The sequence below is a fragment of the Canis aureus genome, chromosome 24, assembly GCF_053574225.1.
Source record: "Canis aureus isolate CA01 chromosome 24, VMU_Caureus_v.1.0, whole genome shotgun sequence".
NCBI lineage: Eukaryota > Metazoa > Chordata > Mammalia > Carnivora > Canidae > Canis > Canis aureus.
Window position 1 is genome coordinate 46,443,748 of NC_135634.1, and position 20,793 is coordinate 46,464,540.

Consider the following 20,793-nt stretch of genomic DNA (forward strand, 5'->3'; position numbering starts at 1 on the left):
TGACTTTTTCTAGGAAGGCCTGCTAGAGTCTTTGCTGTGGCTAGATGCCAAGCATCCACACCCACCTCTTTGCTTTGTAAAGGCCATTCTAAGTTGGCGATCCCTGCAAAACCGTGGAGGTGGGCTGGAGTTGGGCCAGTTTGCCAGTCCCTTTGCTAGATGACCTGGAAGACAGGTTTCCACTGCCTCTGAGTGACCAGTTAAGCCAAGATGCAAATCTCTTCCCACTGGAACTCTTCTCAGCCATGGTGCCATGCAGATATCCTGAGGAAAGGAGGGAGGCCCACCTGAGGGAGAGGCCAGCTTCCCCTACTCTTGACATGCTAAAAATCCCCCCTTCAGTAGGAGCTGTTAATTCCTTCCAGGTAGAACCTCAGAGAAGCAATATTGATGGACTAAAGTGGATGCTGTTGCTTTTTTGTGTTGGCCTATTAAGTCTTGGTTGTGGAAGGGGCAGTCAGTAGATTTCATTTCTGACTAGGTACCATGGTAGTTTAAGATACTCCTGGGGACAATAATTTGAATGGTGACACTTGTTCTGTCATGAAGTAATAGGCTGATTTCTGGCAAGTTCTTAGCCAGGACTTCATTCATCTGAGGTGTGTCCACTGTCCTCCCCATTGCAGTGAGGGGCCTTGCAGACGGAGCCAGCAGGGACTAGTGAGAACAAAGATGTTTGAATTAGCCTCAAAGCCACCTGACCTACATTTGGAAGACACTGCAGGCTAACTGCAGGATTCACTCTGCTTCACTCTCGTATATCACAGCCCTGTTTTTCACCTAAAAAAAAAAAAAATCTACCACATAGAACTGACATGAGAATCAGTCAAGTAACCATTTTGCATGCCTCATGTAGAAGCTTCTGTGCAACAGATGTTCAATAAACATTCATTTTTTCCCTGCAAAGAATGCATGCACCCTGGGCTTGAGTTTTAGGTGTTGAAGGGGCATGGGCTGCTAACACCTGTCCTGCACAGAATTTAAGACCTGAGGTATCTCACTCATCAGTAAACTCCAACAAGAACAAACCCAAGCTTGTAAGCAAAGCCAAAATTGTGATGTGTGTAGGTGAGTGTTTTGCTCGTGTGTAAGATCTTTTCTTAGCTAAAGGTACTGAAATCTTTTTTTTTCATTTGTTTTTATTGAAGTTCAATTTGCCAACATATAGTATAACCCTCAGTACTCATCTTAACATGTGCCCTCCTCAGTGCCCATCACCCAGTTAACCCAACCCCCCATCCACCTCCCCTTCTGCAACCCTTTGTGTTTCCCAGAGTTGGAAGTCTCTCATGGTTTGTCTTCCTCTCTAATTTTTCCCACTCAGTTCCCCTCTTTTCTTTTATAATCCATTTCATTATTTCTTATATTCTTCTACGTATGAGTGAAACCATATGGTGATTGTCCTCCGATTGACTTACCTCACTCAGCGTAATGCCCTCCAGTTCCACCCACATCAAAACAAATGGTGGGTGTTCGTCCTTTCTGAAAGCTGAGTAATACTGAAGTCTTAGACCATAATGTGCCACGGAGCAAGAATGAGGTCTCATAACAAACAGATCTGGGCTCTCTGCTTTTTCACCTCATTCAGGTTTGGCTTGTGAAGGTTTTTACCCAGAATTGGGAGAATTGAATGCATCCCCAGTCAGGCTTTGCTTATAAGAGATTTCAAATGCTGATTGCTCCTTCTTTGACTCTGGAGGGGTGATTTGATATCAGCAATACAAGTATTGTAGATGATTGAACTTCACAAATGGTGAAATGCTTCATTTTCTTTAATTGAGTAGTCCAACCACATCCCTTGGAAATAAAGCATAGCTCAACACATTTCATAGCCCACTCCGTAAGGTGGCATTGTGCGGCAGTGAGGCCAACAGACGCTGGGCTGGATTGCAGGGTCCAGGTCCTGGCTTCATCACTTCTGAGTTGGGAGACTCAGACAATACTCTGCTACTTGCTGTGCCTCAGTGTCCTCATCTGTTCATTGTAGATGATAATGGGACTGACATTCTATAGAGAGTTGTTGGCAGATTACATCATTAATGTAAGTAGGTTGCTTAGGACAGTGTTAGCCATGTTGTAGTTGGTTTGATTTGTAACTGATAAATCAGTGGCACAATCAGACATTTCGCTGATCAATGGACATTTTTCCTATTATGTAAGTAATTCATGCCCATTGCGCAATGCTTGGAAAGCAAACAACGGAGGATAAAGAGCATTCATGACGTGTGCCAGGGATGACCACTGCTAATGATGGATATATTTCTCCCTGTGAGTTACGAGTTATGTATTGAGATTAAGTATTAAGTATGAGTTTGAGCCTAATCATTTCACTTGACATGTATTAAAAGCATTTCCCCAAAGTATAAAAATTATTCATAATCATTATTTCTAACGACTTTGTAATGCAATCCTAATGATTAACCATTTTCTTAGTGTTGAACATTTCCGTTGTCCCATTCTATTGAAGCAGGAGGTTGGGTTATTTTCAGGACTGTATGTATATCCATCTCTCTATATATTTTTTCTCAGTGGCTCCTTGATCTTAGGTTAGATTTCCAGAAGTAAAGTCATGGGAGCAAAGAGATGAACATTTGTAAGGCCCTTGATAAATGTTAACAAACTTCCCAGATTGTTTACAGTTAAGCCTCCATTAGCAATCATGAGGGGCAAGTTGTTCCTAAGAGGGTCAACACCTTTGGCCTCTCTGTGGCTAACCTAGTAACAGACTAAGGACAAAAGGGAATCCTTGAAAGGTCTTAAAATACAATGTTTTTAACAGTTCACTGGGTGATAAAAGCAAAAGCCCCAAACCCCAAAAGTCAGACACAATTCTGGCCCAGCATGAGTGTGGGAGTGTCCGGGGCTGGGTTGTCCTGGCTCTGGTCTCACTGTGGCTTTGGCAATCCTGTTCTGGACGGAAGCTGTCACAGTAACACCTTGCCATCGATATTACTGTGCTTGCCAATGAAATGAGGAGGCCTGTGGAAAGCTGAGGCTTGCCCTTCTCTTCTTCCTTCCAGCTACACAGTGGGAACGGTCCAGGAGAACAACGATCAGGTCTGGAAGTTCCAGAGGTACTTCTTGGTGCAGGAGTACTGCAACCGCCTAAACATCCCCTTCCCCTTTGTGGTCTTCGCCTACTTCTACATGGTGGTCAAGAAGTGCTTCGGATGCTGCTGCAGGGAGAAACATGCCGAGCCTTCCGCCTGCTGTGAGTGGCTTAGCCGTCTGTGGTCGGGATCAAAAGCAGTGATTAATCGAGGGGACGCGATGTCCGTGTGCCGGTTCCACGGGGCAACGGGGAGGAATTATTCACAGTGACGTCGCCGCTCACATCTGTATGCGTGTAAAGATCCAGCGCCAGGCCAGCCCCTGGATGACTTGAGGGAAAGAGTAGATTAAGGGAGTGTGGCCGGTCTGCCAGGATGCTCTCCTGCTGGGAGAAGGCCTTGCAGGCGAGCATCATAATAACTACACAGTACATCGACCAAGCATGATTCATGGGAAGGTGTCAAAACATGACTTTGTGTTTGCTTCTGGGAGATGTATTCTCTGCGAGGTGTTAGCCCCACTCCAGCAGAGCTCATGGCTTTCTGGTCGCTGCTGGAGAAATAGAAAGTCTTACAATTAGTTCACTACGTAGACAATCGACCTATTAACCAGCCCCTTAACTGCCATTCAGAGTTGGGGTGGGGAGGACTTCCCTTTTTGCTGTACCCCCTCTCAGCTGGCAGGGTTGTCAGGAAGTGTGGGCTGTTAGCTCTTTCCTCTCCTCCTCCATTCTGTCCCACCCACCAGCGGCCAACACTGACCCTCCGTGGGTTGGAGCATGGGGAAGAAGGGGTGGAAAGAAGCAGAAAGTCTTTTCTAGAAACAGGGCTACTGTTCCAGGCCGGCTCCATGCTCTTTGACCTGGCATGTGTGTAAAATCCATCCCTTATTGTGTGAACACTTGGTGGGCCCTCCAGCTGTTCCTTGGCTGGCCCCTCAACAACCAGGACTTGGCAAGACTTTCTCTGGTGGCTGCTTCCCCTGAGCCTCTGAGTGCCAGGGCTCCTCTCCCCGATGGAGACCCACTTCCTTCCGGAAGTCAGGAATGCCCATAGCTCGGTTGGTTGTCCCTCTCCTGTGGCCATCCACTTCCTTAGCTCTGGCAAGGAAGAAGGGGCAGGAGGGCCCCACCCAGCTCCCTCTCCAGACCCCCGCTGTAGGATCCAGAATCTGTCCCTGTGGGATTCTCAGTCACACTCGGGTACACCCTCCTTGGGGACAGCTGTGTTCCCTGCTCCAGGCTAGGTTTTCCTAACACTCAATCCTGGAGCCACTGAGCCAGACACATCTTCGTAGCTCACAGACGTGTTTCAACCACATTAAGCAGGAATGGAGGGAGAGTCCTTTTTTTTGTTCATTTGGATGTTTGGACACAGAGAAAAAGACAAACAATGGATAAAAGTTGCAGGGAGAAAGATTTTGACTTGGTATGTTTAAAGCAGTGTCCGACAACATGTGCTGTCAGAAAACGCAATGAATGGCTCTGTGAGGTCATGAGTCTCTACCACTGGTTGGATTCTGTCTGGGGCAGAGTGGATGGAAAGGCTATAGGGATGAAGATCCACTCTCCAAAGGTACACTGTGCTCAGTGTAGGATCAGTGGAACCAGACCAGTCAGCGTGTCATTAAGGACAAATGAGTCTTCTGAATTTGGGATGGGGTTGCGAAGGCAGGACAAAATGCATTACCTTCCCCTCCCAAACTTATTTAGTGAATAAGCAGAATTAGAATATAAAAATGAGAATCAGTTCCCAGCTTGGCCATCAAGCGGACAGAAGCTTTAGCTTCGAGAGGCAAATAGGTCAGAAATGAACTATGTGAATCTGTTTCCCTGATGGGCCCCCAGGAGAATGAGGATCTTACACCCATTTGAGAAGAAGATAGTGTAAGTTGTTGACATTCTCTCTCTTTGAAAAGTTCTTAGTCTCAGGAAGGAGTAAAGAACTAGAGGGAATGGGCGAGCACAGGAGGGCAGATCCTTCTCGCTCCAGCGTGCAGTGATGACAGGAGAGGGGGAGCCCAGAGCCCCATTTCCTCACTGGGGACACTTCTGGAGGTGCCTCCTCATCATGCATTCATTTGTTTCTTCCTGGAGATCACTAATTCCAGAAACCGCAGCGCTCTGTGGTTGCCAGAGCCTCTCGTGGTCATTGATTTCCCAAATTCACTTTGTTTTTTTTTTTTTTTTTTTTTTTTAAAGATTTTATTTATTTATTCATGAGAGACATAGAGAAGGAGACAGAGAGAGGCAGAGACACAGGCAGAGGGAGAAGCAGACTCCATGCACGGAGCCTGACGTGGGACTCGATCCCGGGACTCCAGGAGGCCCTGGGCTGAAGGCGGCGCTAAACCGCTGAGCCACCAGGGATGCCCCCAAATTCACTTTGTATTTGCCTGCACGTGAGGGGGCCGTCATGGGATTTAAGCTCAAAATTGTCCCTCTTTGGAGAAAAGAGCAAGATTTTTCAAATAACTTTTTGGAAAAAGGAGAATCCAGACTTCCATATTGGGTATGTTCTGGTGACCTCCTCAAGTAATCATGAAAAGGTATGCTTGCTACCCAGTAATCACACTTTTATAAAATATATTGCTTTCCGTGATTAAAAAGTAACCCATGTTCATTACAGAACACTTGAAAAGTACAGAAAAACACAAATAAGAAAGAGCAAGGACACATGTAACCCGCCACCCAGAGATAAATATTGCCGACACAGTGGTAGATACCATTATTTTTGGTAGATTCTATTATTTTTGTGTGGGCGTGTAATAATGCGGTTGTTCTGCGAAGACACATTTATAATCTAATCTGTTCATTTGGCTAATGATATATCATGAACATTTTCCATATCCCTAAATATAAATCTATATGACAGTTTTGAACGGTAGAGTATCCCGGCCTATGGATGCGCCAGATTTGATGTAACCAATCCCTTGCTGTTAAATATGTCAATTGTTTTGATTCTTTCAACATCATACAACACTATGATAAACAGTTACATGCCTTCATTTTTTAGCACATCAATGATTTTTTTGCCTTGGTGTTATTTATAGGAGAGAAACTTCTAGATAAAGATATATACAGGTTTAAGTCTTTTGATATCGTCTGCCACACTCCTCCTCCACCTTCTCATCCATCATGCTCGAGGGCTGTAACAATTTGCACATTTTTCCCAGTATATGAGAAGCCTGTTTATCCACATCTTTGCCCACACAGGCTATAGTTATTACTGTAGACTCTGCTAATTTCCACTTTGGTTGGTGAAAATGCCATGTCATCATCTCAACAGCATTGTTTTGACTGCTAGAAAAATTGGCCATTTTTTCTTGGTCATTAGTCATTGTTGCTCTTTGGCCATCTGTGTTCAGGAGCATGTTGATTCTTTCCATGTTGATTTTTAAGTACTCCTGCTGGGCTTCTGCATACATTTAAGTTTGAGGAAAAGACACTGGAAATCACTTTGCTGGGAAAAATACAATGAAAATAAATTCAATTAGAAATCATTTTCTATAAATCTCTATTTACTATATAGGATTTGCTTAAATCCTGTCACTTGCATGATTGGCTCTGTCTTTGATCCCCAACTAATTCTTTTTTAATCCAGGAAGATCTTATAATTTAAAGGCAATTGAAAAACAGAACTAGATAGATCTTTTTCCAACTGGACACCTGCATGACCATATGTTCTTTTCTTTCTCCATGAATTCACATGGAGGATTGCTGTCCATTGCACCAGTAGCTAAAACACAGGTGCCATGTTGATCTGTTACTTTGCTTGCCTTCTGAAAGGCCCAAGTACTGTAAGAAACTGAACTAAGAAACTTGTTGGAACATGCCCCCAGGGCCGATTCTATAGCAAGCTTTGTCTTAGATGAAAGGAAAAGACTAGACCTAAGAATTTTCCTTGAGGTCCACACCCAGACTGCATATTTCACAAGGGAAGGAATGATGTCCAGGGCTTATTTTCCTCTCCTCCAGAGTTTCTATGCCAGTTTTAGGTTTAGAGTAGCAATCCATCCATAATTATCCAGCAGAGGGGTTGATTTAGCATTTGTATGTCATCAAAATGAAAGAGGAGCACATATAAAATGCGAGGACAAAATTCATTAGTGAAATGATTTTGCTAAGTCACAAAACACACAGACAGGCTTTAGATTGATCTCTATTTAGAATAAAGATTGCATTCCTATTTCATTCAGGCAGCTCCAATTCCTCATTGTTACCAAGAAATTCATTAGCATTCCATTGCTCTGCTGCTGTCACTAGTAAGTAACATTACTCAGATCAGCCTGTGTGGGACGAATCTAATTCTTCTGACTCCAGGGTATCACAAAATGACTAGCAGGTGTTGATTTAAGAGGTAAGGGGCAAATGAAACAATTTGAATGTGGTTTTTTTTTTTTTGTCTCATTATTCAAGGTTTCAGAAATGAAGACAACGAGACTCTGGCATGGGAGGGTGTCATGAAAGAAAATTACCTTGTCAAGATCAACACGAAGGCCAATGACACCTCACAGGAGTATGTCAGTAGTTCACTTCTGCTTTGTGAGGCTCCCCTTGTATACATAAGTTGCTCATTTGTGTAAAGTCAAAGAGAACTTATAGCAGAAAGAAATAGCACCCAAAAGGTATGGCCTAGGCAATTGAAGATGACAAACGCCTAAGTGTGTGCCGGCCTTTCGAGAAGGGCAGAACCACCCACCTGCCGTCCTGATTGTTTTCTAAGGCCCTGGGGAAGAAAGAGGTAGTTGGGGACTGCAGAGCAGGGCCTTGGGATCAGGTAACAAGAGCATGGATCTCTCTGCCATGGCCGCAGAGGTGAATTCAGGGAAGACCCACAGATCATGGGCAGTTGGCATGATCTTGCAGGTGCCACATGCATGTCTCTGTGACGAAGAAATAGATTTAAAAACGATTTGGTAGATGTGTTACAGACTGTCCTCGAGAAGTCCTGGACATCATTTATGTATCACGTGGAGTTATTATCAACATCCCATAGAACTAGATAAGCCACAGCTAAATCCATAGATGGTCCCCATGTAATGCGTCATGCTGAGCCTCTCGAGTGTGCCCTTCTTATTAAGCAGGTTAACGTGGCGAACAATCTGATGTTGCTCTTACTGAGAGCTCCAAACATACCTCAAAAATTTGCTCTAACAAAGAAAGAGTAAATATAAACACAACCAATTCCTTTGCTAAGTTCAACACAGCCACTGGGACACACGGCATAGATGGCGCGCTCTTTCTCTTTGAGTAAGAGGGGGACCCCCTAAGCACTTCTCCATTCCTGGACTCCAAGATCTTGATTTTGGAAAGGTAGGATGGACCTTATCCCCCTCTCAGCAGAGGTAGCATGTATTTGCTTCTAACTGGGGTGAGGGTGGGGTTCTGGCGGGAGCTGAGGAGAAAACCGCAGCTGACATGAATTTAGTGGAAAATAAAACTGATCTGTGTTTTGTTCTTTAAAAGACTATAAAATGGACTCTAATACCTTTTTCTCCCCACGCCCCAACCCTCTTCTCTTGTTCTCTCTCTCTTCTTTAACTTCTTTGAAGAATGAGGCATCGGTTTAGACAGCTGGATACAAAGGTATAGTTCTGATAATAGTTTGGGAAACACTTTTTTTAAAGTCTGTGTTATCCGGGGCACCAGGGTGGCTCAGTCAGGTAAGTGTCCAGCTCTTAGTTTGGCTCAGGTCATGATCTCAGGGTCCTGAGATCGAGCCCTGCATCTGGCTCTGCGTTCAAGGTGGACTGGACTCTGCTTGAGAGTCTCTCTCCCTCTCCCTCTGCTCCTCCCCCCACCCATGCTCTTGGGCACTCTATCTCTCTCTAAAAAAAATAAATAATCTGTATTATCTTGGAGCTTTCAGCTCAAGGCCAGTGGTTGTGGTCTGAAAACAAAAGAAATTAATTATGAAAACAACAACAACAACAAAAGATAGTAGTGACCCTATTCCATATTCATCTTTCTTCATTCACTGTGTGAGGTCTGGATGCTGGAATGGAGCTGTTTCTCGGATGTTCCTGGCCCCTGTGGACAACAGAGCTGGAGTCCCACGTCCATGGTCTCTGAACCCTTTGATGTCTCTGTCTGGCCCAGGGCCTCTTCTCTTTTTCTCAGCTGTGAAAGCAGGTGTAAGATGCTTGTAGTTACAGAAGCACCAGCAAGGCTCAGAAGAGCGATTTGGGAGTCTAGGAGCCTCTGTGCTTGTCTTCGATGCTGCTCTAATTTGCTAACTATTTAATTTGAAGGGCACTGCAGATGCACGAATACACATGTGAACGTGAGGCGTAGGCATAGTGTGCCCACATCCATCCTGAGCTGGGTGGCCGGCAATTATGCTTATCTGTAGCAGAAATTACAATCGATTCATAAATACTGGATCCTTGTTAGGCTCTGTGGAGGAGATGATAACCTGGTATTTTATCATGGTATTTTGAGAATAGCCTCCTGGATGATGACATTCACTTTCCCTCCCAGCGCTGTGCTGTTTGGTGGCTGGGCAGTCCCCCATCTGGTACAGCAGAAGCTCCAGCACCCCGCGCCTTGTCTGGACCAGTAGGGTCTCAATGAACATTTGCTGAGTGAATAAATGACCAAAAAGTGCCCCTCGTGGAGCTCTTACATGAGAATTTACCCACTTCAAAGATTCTTGGTTATTTATGGGTTATTTGCCACTAGCATTCTTAGAAACCAAGGCTGTGTTTTCGCAGTGCTCACCTCCTGAAGTCTGGTCCTGACAGGACACTATGTCTTACCTAGTTTCTTCCAAGTCCCCCCAGAGTAGCTCTTCTCTTCCTTCTGCGCCTTCTTCTCCTTTCCTTTCTCTGGAAATTACACATTGGAGTGAACCAATACATTGGTGTATTTTGTGTTGACAATCAAATGCTTTGCTATATAAAAAACAACCCCTACACCTCAGTGGCTTCAAACAATCGTTTTATTTTGCTCTTGCTTTTTTCTGTGGGTCAGGAGTTTGGGAAGAACTCAGCTGGGCCGTTCTGCATCTTGTGGACTCAACTGGGTTTATTGGGCTGGATTTAGCTGGTGGCAAGGCCGGGATCTGGCATCCCAGTGCTCCTTGTGTGGCTTGTCTCTCACCCGTGACATCTGATTCTTGTGGCTCTTGGACTTGTCACCACATGGCCATCTTGAGGCAGGCCCCCTTCTCACATAGCAGCTGGCTTCCAAGAGTGAGGAAGCAGAGACTGCCATTCTCTTGAAGGCTAGGCCTGGACCTCCTGTGATGTCACTTCCACCAGAGTCTATTGATCAGAGCGGCCACAGACCAGCCCAGATTCAGTAATCCACCTCTTGAGGTGAGAGTGGCGCGTGGGGACAGGCAAAAAAAGAACTAGAGGCAGCTTTGACCACACGCTATCACACAATAGGTGTATCTTGTTGCAGCTACTCTCATTCTGATGTTGTGTTTTGATCATTAATGAAGGGACTGGGAAGGTGCCCATTTTATTGGCGTTGAGTGCTGTATGTAAATGATCATGCTAGGATGCGTATCATGATTATAATCAATGGAGAGGGAAAAGAAAAGTGCTAGGTATTTTTTAAAGATTATAGAAAATTTAGAGAATATGAAGAGAATGTATGAAAGGAGCAATAGGGGTTAGAATTTTAAGGTTGAGTACGTTAGATATATATAACTTATAACAAATAATATATATCCTTGTATGATATATTCACTTTTCTACCTCTTATATTTATATTTAAATATATTGTCCACTGTTTCTGTGGCTAGACCACGTAGTGCATAATATTTCCTGAGCACCTGCGATGTGCCAGGCATGGGGCTAAGTGCCATCAAAGCAGAGGTGGCCTTCAAATGTCATGAATGGACCCTTTGTGAAGTCTTGTGGTTATAGGAGCTGAATTGTGTAGGATTCGAGGGCAACAATGATTTTCAATGCAGTATCTGGCACACATTCCACAGATTGCCTGTGTCTGCGTCAGCAGGGAGCAGGGTCAGCAGCTGTGAAGGGCCTGAGTCCAGAAAAGCATGGAGTGTTCCGGGCAGCAAACGAGGGGCAGCGTGAACCAGTGGAGCTCCGGGTGGGAGGAAGTGGGGGCGGCTGGGCCATCCTGTGTGGAAACTTGCCTCTGTCAAGTTGATTTTATCCCCATGCAGGGGAAGGCTCTGCAGAGTTTTAGGCCAAGAGGGACACATCTGGTGGACTCTTCTTTCAAAGACAACCCCGAGCCATCAGGATGGCCACACAAGAGCAGGTTAAACAGTGTGGTTTGGGAATAGAAGGATCTGGACTCATCTGGGTGTTGTGTTTGTGGAGAAAACAGGCCATTTTTGGTTGTTGTGTTGTTTTTACTCATGGTCTCACTTGGGGCAGCTTTGCGGGGAGAGAGAGAGAGCAGGAGCCTCGGTCCTCCTGGACACTACCAGGCTTGGGTCAGAGGTCACTGGGTGAACTAGGGCACTGGACAAGCTGACTTGATTCCCAGGGACCAGGTTGATGTGGGCTGAGACCTCCTGACCACTGAGGGTCTGGTGGTGACAGTGGGCCTGAGCTGTGGGGGCTGTGGGAGGTGGGGGCTGAGCAATTCATTTGTCACTTAGAGCACAATTGGAGGCTGTCCACACACATGTGTGGGCCAGGAATCCCCTGGGCCCTCAGAAAAGAGCTTGCAGTTTCCCTCCCCTTTGCATGTGCTTGGCTGTGGAGCTCAGCCCCTTTGCTGGTTCCTACCAGCAAATGCACTGACGCTGTGCTTTTGTAGGTTTGGGTGGGTCTCAGGGAAGCCTCAAACTGTGCAGGATTTCACTACCTCTTTCCCTGCTTCTCATCCTGCCCCCCTGCCCCCTCTCCTTTTTATTCCCTCCTCCATCCTGTTACCCCTTCTCTTCTGAGCAACAAAAAAGTCACCCCTTTCCATCTACAGAGAACTTCAGGAATCATCACCTGTTTCTTGAGCAAGCTCTCAGAATCTTACATCTGCTTTAAACAGTTTATTAAAGTCATTCTACCATCAACAAATACAGGGCTCTCCCCAAGCCCCTCTAGCGAATAAAAATTTCTCCATCTCATTATACCCCAAAACAAAGTCATTTGCAATTGACCTTAGGTCTGTAAGTAGGGATCTTACTAGACCTTCTTTATTTTAGGCAGCTATTAGCCCTTATGGATTCTTTTTGTTCCTGGAAAAAAAAGAAGAAGTTAAATGAAAAGATTATTACTGGACATAAGTCCAAGATAAACACAGATTTTTTTTTCCTTGAGCAAGAGATATAGCAAGTGAGAAGCTGACTGTACAGAAGTTACACTATGTCCATGAGCTTTTACCAAGTATACTGATAAGGCATGTAATTTAAAACGAGCTTCATTCATCTTGTGTCATGAGCTTGTGAAAGACCCACGTATTGAAAATAATTTTATTATGCTTTTTACTTAAATTGTTTGACTATTTATCCTTTTTTTGTGGGAGTAGACACTTTGCAAACATTTGATTTATTTATAGTGTATCATATTATTAAAGATTTTATTTATTTATTTGAGAGAGAGAGAGAGAGCACAAGCAGGAGGAAGGGCGGAGGGGAGGGAGAAGCAGACTCCCCCACTGAGCAGGGAGCCCAATGCAGGGCTAGATCCTAGGACCCCAGGATCATGACCTGAGCTGAAGGCAGATTCTTAATTGACTAAGCTACCCAGATACCCCTGTATCATATTATTTTTATTAGTATTATGCTTTTATCAAGGTGAAACTTTTTTGGTATCTTATAATTTTATTAATGTTAATTACATATGATATCATTATTTCTATGTATTATTTCTCTGTGTGGTTAAAACCTGTCATTGCTATTTAAGAACCATTATTGATTTGCCTTTGAGGAAAGCTCACACTCCTTGGTGTTGATATTTGCTAGCGACATGATTTCAGAAAGTAAGCATTGGACAGGACCCATGTCACCTGCCACTCATTCTGCCCTGTTCCCGGATGTGCCATACTTGCTGTTTTGAATCTACATCTGTTTCATGGAAAAACCATAGAGTAATCATTCAAATCACTGAAAGTTGAAAAATTCATCTTAACACCAGTTCTATTTTCCCCCCCTTTCCAAGATTAATGATCTCAAGGGCCTTCTGAAAGAGATTGCTAATAAAATCAAATAGAACTTCATGGACTGTACTGGAGAAAAACCTAATTACAGCAAGGTAAGTCATTTTAATGGGTTATATTTTTGTTATGAAAATTTACATATTTCAAGACTAATTTAAAAGCATGGTATTTTTGTCTCGGTTATTTTATTTTCCTGTATTATCAGGTTTGAAAATAATGCATTGTTTAAAAAATTCGAACAATATAGGGATATAGGAAGGAACAAGTAGAAGCCTCTCGTCATCTTTCTTTCCCACCAATTTCGCTCCCTAGTAGAGGTCAGCACTGCCAGCAATAGGGAACAAGTATCCTTTTGAATATTTTAAAGGCACTCACAAACTATATAGTTATTTTACCATTAACTGAATTGAGGTAAAATGTGTACATCATTCTCATGATACACTATACACTACGCATATTTACTGCTATGGGATATCTAAATGTATATTGATCATCTTTTTCCTACCAAAAATGTTTTAGTGAGACATTCAAGGCCTTTCAGCAATAGTTCATTTGCACAGTAGAAATGTAATTCAATTAACGGCAGTTGAGCCCGAGACTTTGCTCCATGGTCTTACCATTTGCCTTAATGATGTTTTTTCATTACCTGTCCAAATTCTGAACCTAAACGTTAAAATATTAACAGGTAGATTTAGGGGAACACAGCATTGGGGATTCCATTTGACTAGAATTTTTTTAAGAAAGTGAATTGCAAGGAATGGAAACACAATTAAGACTTTTACCATCTTCCCTCCCTCCCTTCCTTCCTTCCTTCCTTCCTTCCTTCCTTCCTTCCTTCCTTCCTTCCTTCCTTCCTTCCCTTAATATTTGCTGAGTGCTCACTAACTTCTCAGACAAGTCTTGTGTCAGGACCTGTGCTGGGGCTCAGACCCTGATCACAGGCCATGCACTAAACACACTGCAGAATTTCTCTTCTCAGATTGATTGTGTCACGGGAGGAATTGTGTTGCATTAGGTTCCTTTTGATATTTCTGGTCACTCCATACTTTTCCTTGGGTTCTGACAATTATGGATCATATATGGGGGACTTTGTTAGAGTAAGACTGATGCATGTTTTATATAATCTGAAAGGCAGGTAACAACAGGTCTTACATATTAGGAGGAATGTATTTCAACTCTTTCATAATGCAGTTTAGTGAAAATAATATTAGACCTTAAAATAAATTATAATTTGAGCTTGAAGCATTTGTCATTTTGTTTAATTTATGAGCTAAAATGTGTTTTAAAAAAACCAGGAAGAGATAAGAACAAATTAAACATGATTTTAAAAGAACCATGAAAGATAGAAAAGATCAGAAAAGATCCAAAATGAGATATGCATCCACCTCTTACAGCCCCAGTGTCCTCAATTCTTCTCTTCAGATGTGTTGACTGTAAGTAAAATGAGCAAACACGCTGGCTTCTTATCGACTTGCCTTTTGCTAAAACTTTATTTTTTATTAATATATGGAGAATTAATGAATTGGTGAATGAAAGTGAATTGGGAAAAGAACATTCCTCCATTTCTTTGTGGGCCACCCATGAAAAAAGAGGATGAGAAGAGGAATGTCTGAGAAAAGGGATACTCCATAAATTCATAACCACTGATATCTTTAGAAACAATGAATTTGACATGCCCAGTTTTTTTGTATATTTATTTCTTCTCAATATAAGACCATTTTCTTTTTCTTTTCTTTTTTTTTTTTTTCAGTTGTCTGCCTGGCATATCCTTGAGAAATTCATGCACAATGTAATTTTATAGGTAACCGTCTACATGCAGCTAAAACATTATTCTTGTAGTGTCTCTCTGATACTTCTGTCTCTAGAGGGTGAAAGTAATCTTTTTGGGGATGGGGCAAGGAAAGAGAATGCCAGCTGTAGGTGGGAGTGAACTGGTGTTGGTAGGGGCAGGTCTTCACCAATTTGCTCATTGGGGCTCTCCATCCCTAAATCAGCCTTTAATCTAGTAGTTTGGGATAAAATAAACAGATTGCTGTATATATATTTTCCCTTCTCCCACACTAAGGTTGAAAGGAATTAAGAACTGAGTATAGAACAAAGCCATTTGTTTTCTCATACCTTTATACTTAGAGTGGACCCAAGGACCTAGGAAACATAGGGGATAGACAGTCACTGGAAATGGTTTGATCTCTACATAATAATCCATTGCACCTTGCCTTTGCTACACTGAAATTCTGGCTTAGTGAAAGAATTTGAAGTTCTTTTGGGTGTCATAATAAAACTGATTTCAAGAAATCATTGCAATTCTTAACTTTATTTTCAACTCACCCTTTTATTAATGGAACACTACTCAGCAAATCAAGCACTTGGAAACTTTCTGGGTCTTCACCTGGGCTGAGCCGAGCCTCTGTCTCTCACCTGTTATCATTGTGTTCTCATGGCTAACTGGTCAGAACTCACATCTTTAAGAGAAAAAAATTGTCTCATAGCCACTTCAATAGCAAAAGAAAATCAATTTTTGGAAGTGTATTTGGACTCATGCCCAGTATATTACCAATATATTTAGAAGCAAATCATCTCCTGAGAGCGGATGTGGGGAGTTCGTTCTTAAAACCGTGTTCTTTCTCTGTTTCACAGGTGACACCAGAAATCGAAGTGGGAACCAGTCAAGAAAAGCTGATGAACAGTTTTGTTACTGACTGCTCAGTAAGAACTGTTCAGGCCGTGGGTATCTAGCAGATGGCTTTCATCACCCCAGTGTGCTCAAATCTGGGAAACAGACGTGTGATTGGTTTCACACGAGAAGATAGACACACAGGAAGAGCTTCCCCTGAAGGCCACCCTGTTACTTCCTGAGTCTCCACCACTCATACCCACTGCGGGTCATCTTAGAGTGTGTTCCTGCACTCTTCTTCTTTCTTCACTTTTCCTACTTCTAACTCTGTGCATATTACATCTCTCCTGCGAGGGGGTCATGCCTTCCCTCCCAAACCTTTGTTGTTCCATCAATTCTTGGCTGCCTCCCTTTTTGGAGTGTGTGACTCATTAGTGGGCATGTTGTTAAATGTCTCCCCAGTCAGGGCAGATTCTAAAACATGGTGGAGCAAGAGGACCCTGCTCTTCTCAGGAAAGACTATTCTCACTTTTTTCTCATTAGGCTTTTTAACTATCGCAGGAGGTGACAACTTACCCTCTCACACTTCACCAGGAGGTCCCCGTTCTTAAAGATGTGAAGAATCACCCCAAAATGGGACCTTGAGAGGCACCCTTGATTTTGTTTTCAATGGGTGCTCCCCACTTCTCTTATTCATTCTTTTTCCTAGTAAAAATAATTCATGGATATTATAGAAAATTCAGACTACATAGAAAAGTAGAAAGAATATAAATAGTCCCACTAGTGGTTAAAGATAATCACTGCTAACATTTTAGGGTGTGTTACCAAATCTATTTTTTTCTGTGCATATTTTATTTCTCTTATAAAGTTTTACATGATGTCATCATACCACATATACAGTTTTTTATAAGCTTTTTCACTTAGCATTTTATCAAGGACTTCTTTCGTTATATTCATGGTCTTCTTAAATGTTATATTAAGGATTCAACCTCCAGTGATTTCCAGCTGGTCATTGAAGGCTGTTTCCAGTTGGTCGGTGGGATGAGCATCTTGGTGCATGAATTTTTTTCTGCATTTGGGAAATTTTCCCATAGTTAGACTCCTAGGAGTGTATATTGGTCATCAAATCATTTACAGGGCTTTTTCATAAGTAGCAAATAGAAATGATTAATTTTAGTCCAAGATATGAGATACATGAACTTAGAACTCTTCACATAAGGTATTATATTTAATCCTTAGTTTAGGCAGAAATACACTTAAACATTGCAAATGGTGAAGGTATTTGTGTAGAATTGGGGAGATCATCTTGTTGAACACTTCTAGTGCCAGCTTCCTCTGGAGGTGGTGGTATCTTTGCCCAAAAGACGTGCTAGAAGAACATAAGGCATTTTAAGTGTCCATAATTAGTTTTCCCAGCTTTGAATAGACTATAAACTCAGGAGCTGAAGAAGGAAATCTTAGAAGGAAGCTATTAAAAGATCATCTAATTAGAAAACTACAAAAGTACGGACCAAAAAAAAGTGTTTTATCATTTTGTCTGGGCTTTAGTTAAAATGATTACTCACAATATTCAAAATGTTGGCAGGGAATGAATACATGGGAATGAATGGTTTTTTACTTAAACCTTATTAATGGCTTAAAAGGGAAATCCTCTTCAGTAGAGTTGATGAGTTCATGGTTTCAGATGCTAAAAGTAGATGGAATAAAATTTATATGGCAAAAATCGCCAATGAGTGGAATTTTGAAAACTTCTCTGTTAGTGGTTTCACTATGGCAACTAGAATATCTGCCTTTTCTGAAGCCACCAAGAAAAGTCTTAGGTCATCTCTGCGCTGCCTGGGAAAAAGAAAGTAGGTGGCACTGTGTCTGTGAGATTGTTCAGGGAGAAACAGCAGTCTCAACCTCTTACCCTTGCTCAAGCAGTGAATCTGAATAAAATCAGAAAATCAAACTGGAAACCTCTCATAAGACAAAATTTAGCATAACTGTGGGCTGACCCCCCCTTCAATGTGTTTGTCCATATACTCCTATTTCTGCTGCCCGAGTTTTTGTTAGTGTAAGAAAGAGACCTACACGCACATTAGTATCAGCAACACAGGAAATTTCTCCTATTGGTGCTGATGATGGAGAGCCTGGGCAATATTCAGAATTCACTGGTCCTAGAGATTTCAAGAAAGCTCGGTGTTTTCAACTCAGCTTGTCTGGTAGATGTCTTCACATGGCTATGCTACCTGATGTTTGCAGATGCAAAGTCATTCCTTTAAGAGAAGCTCACGGAAATAGCACAGGTACCGATCATACTTCTAACCGAAGCCGCTATGCCTTCCTGTGCGTACCCACTGTGTCCTGAGCACCAGCCCTGGTGGTCCTGCAACTTGGTTTGATTGAGTGTGTTAATGAATTAAATGACATAGAGGAACTGTCAGGTGTTGCTTTTGTCATTTTATTGATAGTGGAAATAAAATAAGATTACCTTTTTTTTTTTTGAGAAAGCAGTAAGGATTTTTATTGTCAACACAAAGAAGAGATGTAAGCATAACAGAAGGCAGAAATAGATTAATGAACATTTTAGATTCCAGGGCCTTTCTATGGAAAGGTCAGCTCAGCTCCTTATGTAGACATGATACTATCAAAACAAAACCAAAACCAACCAAAAAAACAAAAAGAAAACAGAATTTGAGACAGTGTTTAAGACAATGACCAACATGTACATGGCGAGAGGAGAAATAAAAAGGTGGCTTCCCTAGTTCTATTTCTCAGTAAGTTATATATTTATAAATATTTGGGACTCTTTGTGGAAGGCAATGATTTCAGATAGAAAAATTTAAAATTTCTCCGCCTCCCAGAAAAAATAAAGTTTCAAGCATGGCCCAAACAAGAAAATCAAAATAGGGTGATGCTAGTTTCACACAAAACTCAAGACTATAATTTAAATGTAGGTACCACTTTCTTTACTTAAAAAAAAAAAAAAAAAGTAACATCCATTTATCTGCACCAAAACAGTAGACTGAATTTTCTCCCTTAGGAAGTTTTCAACCAAACCGAAGTTAAATTAATCTCACTTTAAAAAGCACAAAAAAGGAGGTGCCTGATGGCTCAGTCGGATAAGCATCTACCTTCAGCTCAAGTTATGGTCCCAGGGTCCTGGGATCAAGCCCCACATCAGGCTCCCTGCTCAGTGCAGAGTCTGCTTCTCCTGCCCACGTGTGCTCTCTGGTTCTCTCTTTGTGTCAAATAAATAAAATCGTTTTTTAAAAGTGCAAAAAAAGATATGCAAGACCATGTTCATTCTGTGGCGCATAAAAGAGAAGCGTTCCTACAACAGCCCTGGTGAGAAATAGCTAAGGAATGGGGTGGTCTGTTAGGCCAACCAAAACGTGAGGACGCTCCAGTTTCAGCACAGGAAGAGGGGGTCCCTGCCAAGTCTGGCTGTTAACTGTACCCAGGTCTCAAACAGATGTCAGGTCTCCCAACTGACAAGGCCTGAGGACACAGAAGAGCACAATTAAGAGGGCCAGGGTTGAAACTAGCCTGTGAACACTCTATTCCATGATTTGCCCACGCTCCCACTGGTAGTGGTCAGGAAACCAAGAGGCCCCAGTTCTGGAACAACACAAACACTATTTACCCAGTAAGCAATGGACAAAGGTCTTGTCTACGGTAAACAACACAAAGATGGGTGATGAGGTCCCCATACTTCACTGCAGGGATTACTTAGTTTCACTGTAAACTAACCAGTAGAGATGGCTTCTTCCGCACAAGGACAAGCTTTGTGTTAACATTTCTCAAAAACCAATTATGTGTCCAGCTTTGGCCTTGGTTTCCGAGGTCTACAAAAAACAAACAACAACACTTCCCGTGTCAGAACCGAGGTAAAAGGGGAGCCAGGCACCAGATGCCCTCTATCCAGAGCCCCTGGGGTACACTGATCACTGGAAGTCAGTGGGTGTAAGCGTGTTCACGTCACAGGGTTTGAGATTATGGTGGTTGTGTCTTCCCATCTTGGGTGGCTTGACGATTGCTGGGTCTTTGGCCATTCTGGCGGCCCAGACAATGATGAGTTCCCCTGGAGAAGGCTTCAAATTCCTTAGTTGAGTCAGATTCGTTTCCATAGGGATTTTGTTCCCAAGGTTACATGGGCTGACCTCTCTAAACCGGAGTCCCCCATATGTCACCACCCCTCAGACATATTTAACTCTTTCTGAGGTTAAAGAGATTCCCCTTGTGCTCTCACAAGAGGTTCTCAGGATCTGTCTTGGGGCCAACACGGATGTCTGTTGTTCACAACCCCGTGTGATAATGGAGCCTCCGGCCCAGCCTGGGGCATGATTTCCTTGCTGAAGGTGGGACCCTCTTGCTCCAAAGCTGTCACATCGGTGCCAGGGAGAATTGAAGGAGTGTGTGTCCCCCTACCCCTCTCAGCTTCTTCGGAGTCTAGTGGGGACAGAGCTGCTGGTCGCCATGGAGATGGCCTCTGCCCACAGCCTCTGTCTCAAAAATAAAAGTCTCAGAAGTTGGGCCCTCAGCCCAGCTGGTGCTGATAGCAGAGATGAGCAGCCTACCAGCTCCCCCGCCCTGGGCCTTTGTTCTCCTGAAGATGGAAATCTTTAGGGGAAAAGCAACCTTTGGTGGCCTGCTCCGTTTATCAATCAGACCAGAGCGCCCCCCCACCCCCCCAAAGTCCCAGCTTGATCTGAAACATCTGTGGTTCGGAAATGTGCCCTCTGCTCTGATCCACACATTTATAGCATCAGTTTTTTTTTTTTTTAATCAGTTTCTTCCCCCTGCAGAAGTCTTGTTTGACAAGGGGAAATCTCCCCCCCACCCCCTGCTCCCTTATATGTACAAGGTGCTGTCATTCACTGTCCCCTGGGAGCATTTCCTGGGTCCTAAAACTGGTTTAGAATGAATGGAAGCAACTGGACGCCCCTGCCCTCCCCTGTCTTGCTGTCTCCCGGGGGAGAGGGGATGGATTTAAGAAAGCAGAAGCAACACCGCAAGGCAGATCTCCTGGGGCAGGCACAGACGCAAGGGCCGTGGGAGG

At 43.1% G+C, this 20,793-nt stretch overlaps 1 protein-coding gene across 1 annotated transcript in view; it reads left to right on the forward strand.

The window, feature by feature from the left end:
• TRPM8 (transient receptor potential cation channel subfamily M member 8) overlaps nt 1-18,990 on the forward strand; it is a 94,543-nt gene extending 75,553 nt beyond the window's left edge. The window contains exons 22-27 of the mRNA XM_077869315.1: nt 3,021-3,211; nt 7,469-7,568; nt 8,605-8,638; nt 13,138-13,230; nt 14,886-14,936; nt 15,773-18,990. Coding sequence (XP_077725441.1) covers nt 3,021-3,211; nt 7,469-7,568; nt 8,605-8,638; nt 13,138-13,188 — 376 coding nt within the window. The 3' untranslated portion in view covers nt 13,189-13,230; nt 14,886-14,936; nt 15,773-18,990. The remainder of the gene's footprint in view (nt 1-3,020; nt 3,212-7,468; nt 7,569-8,604; nt 8,639-13,137; nt 13,231-14,885; nt 14,937-15,772) is intronic.
• Nucleotides 18,991-20,793: the final 1,803 nt, after the last annotated feature.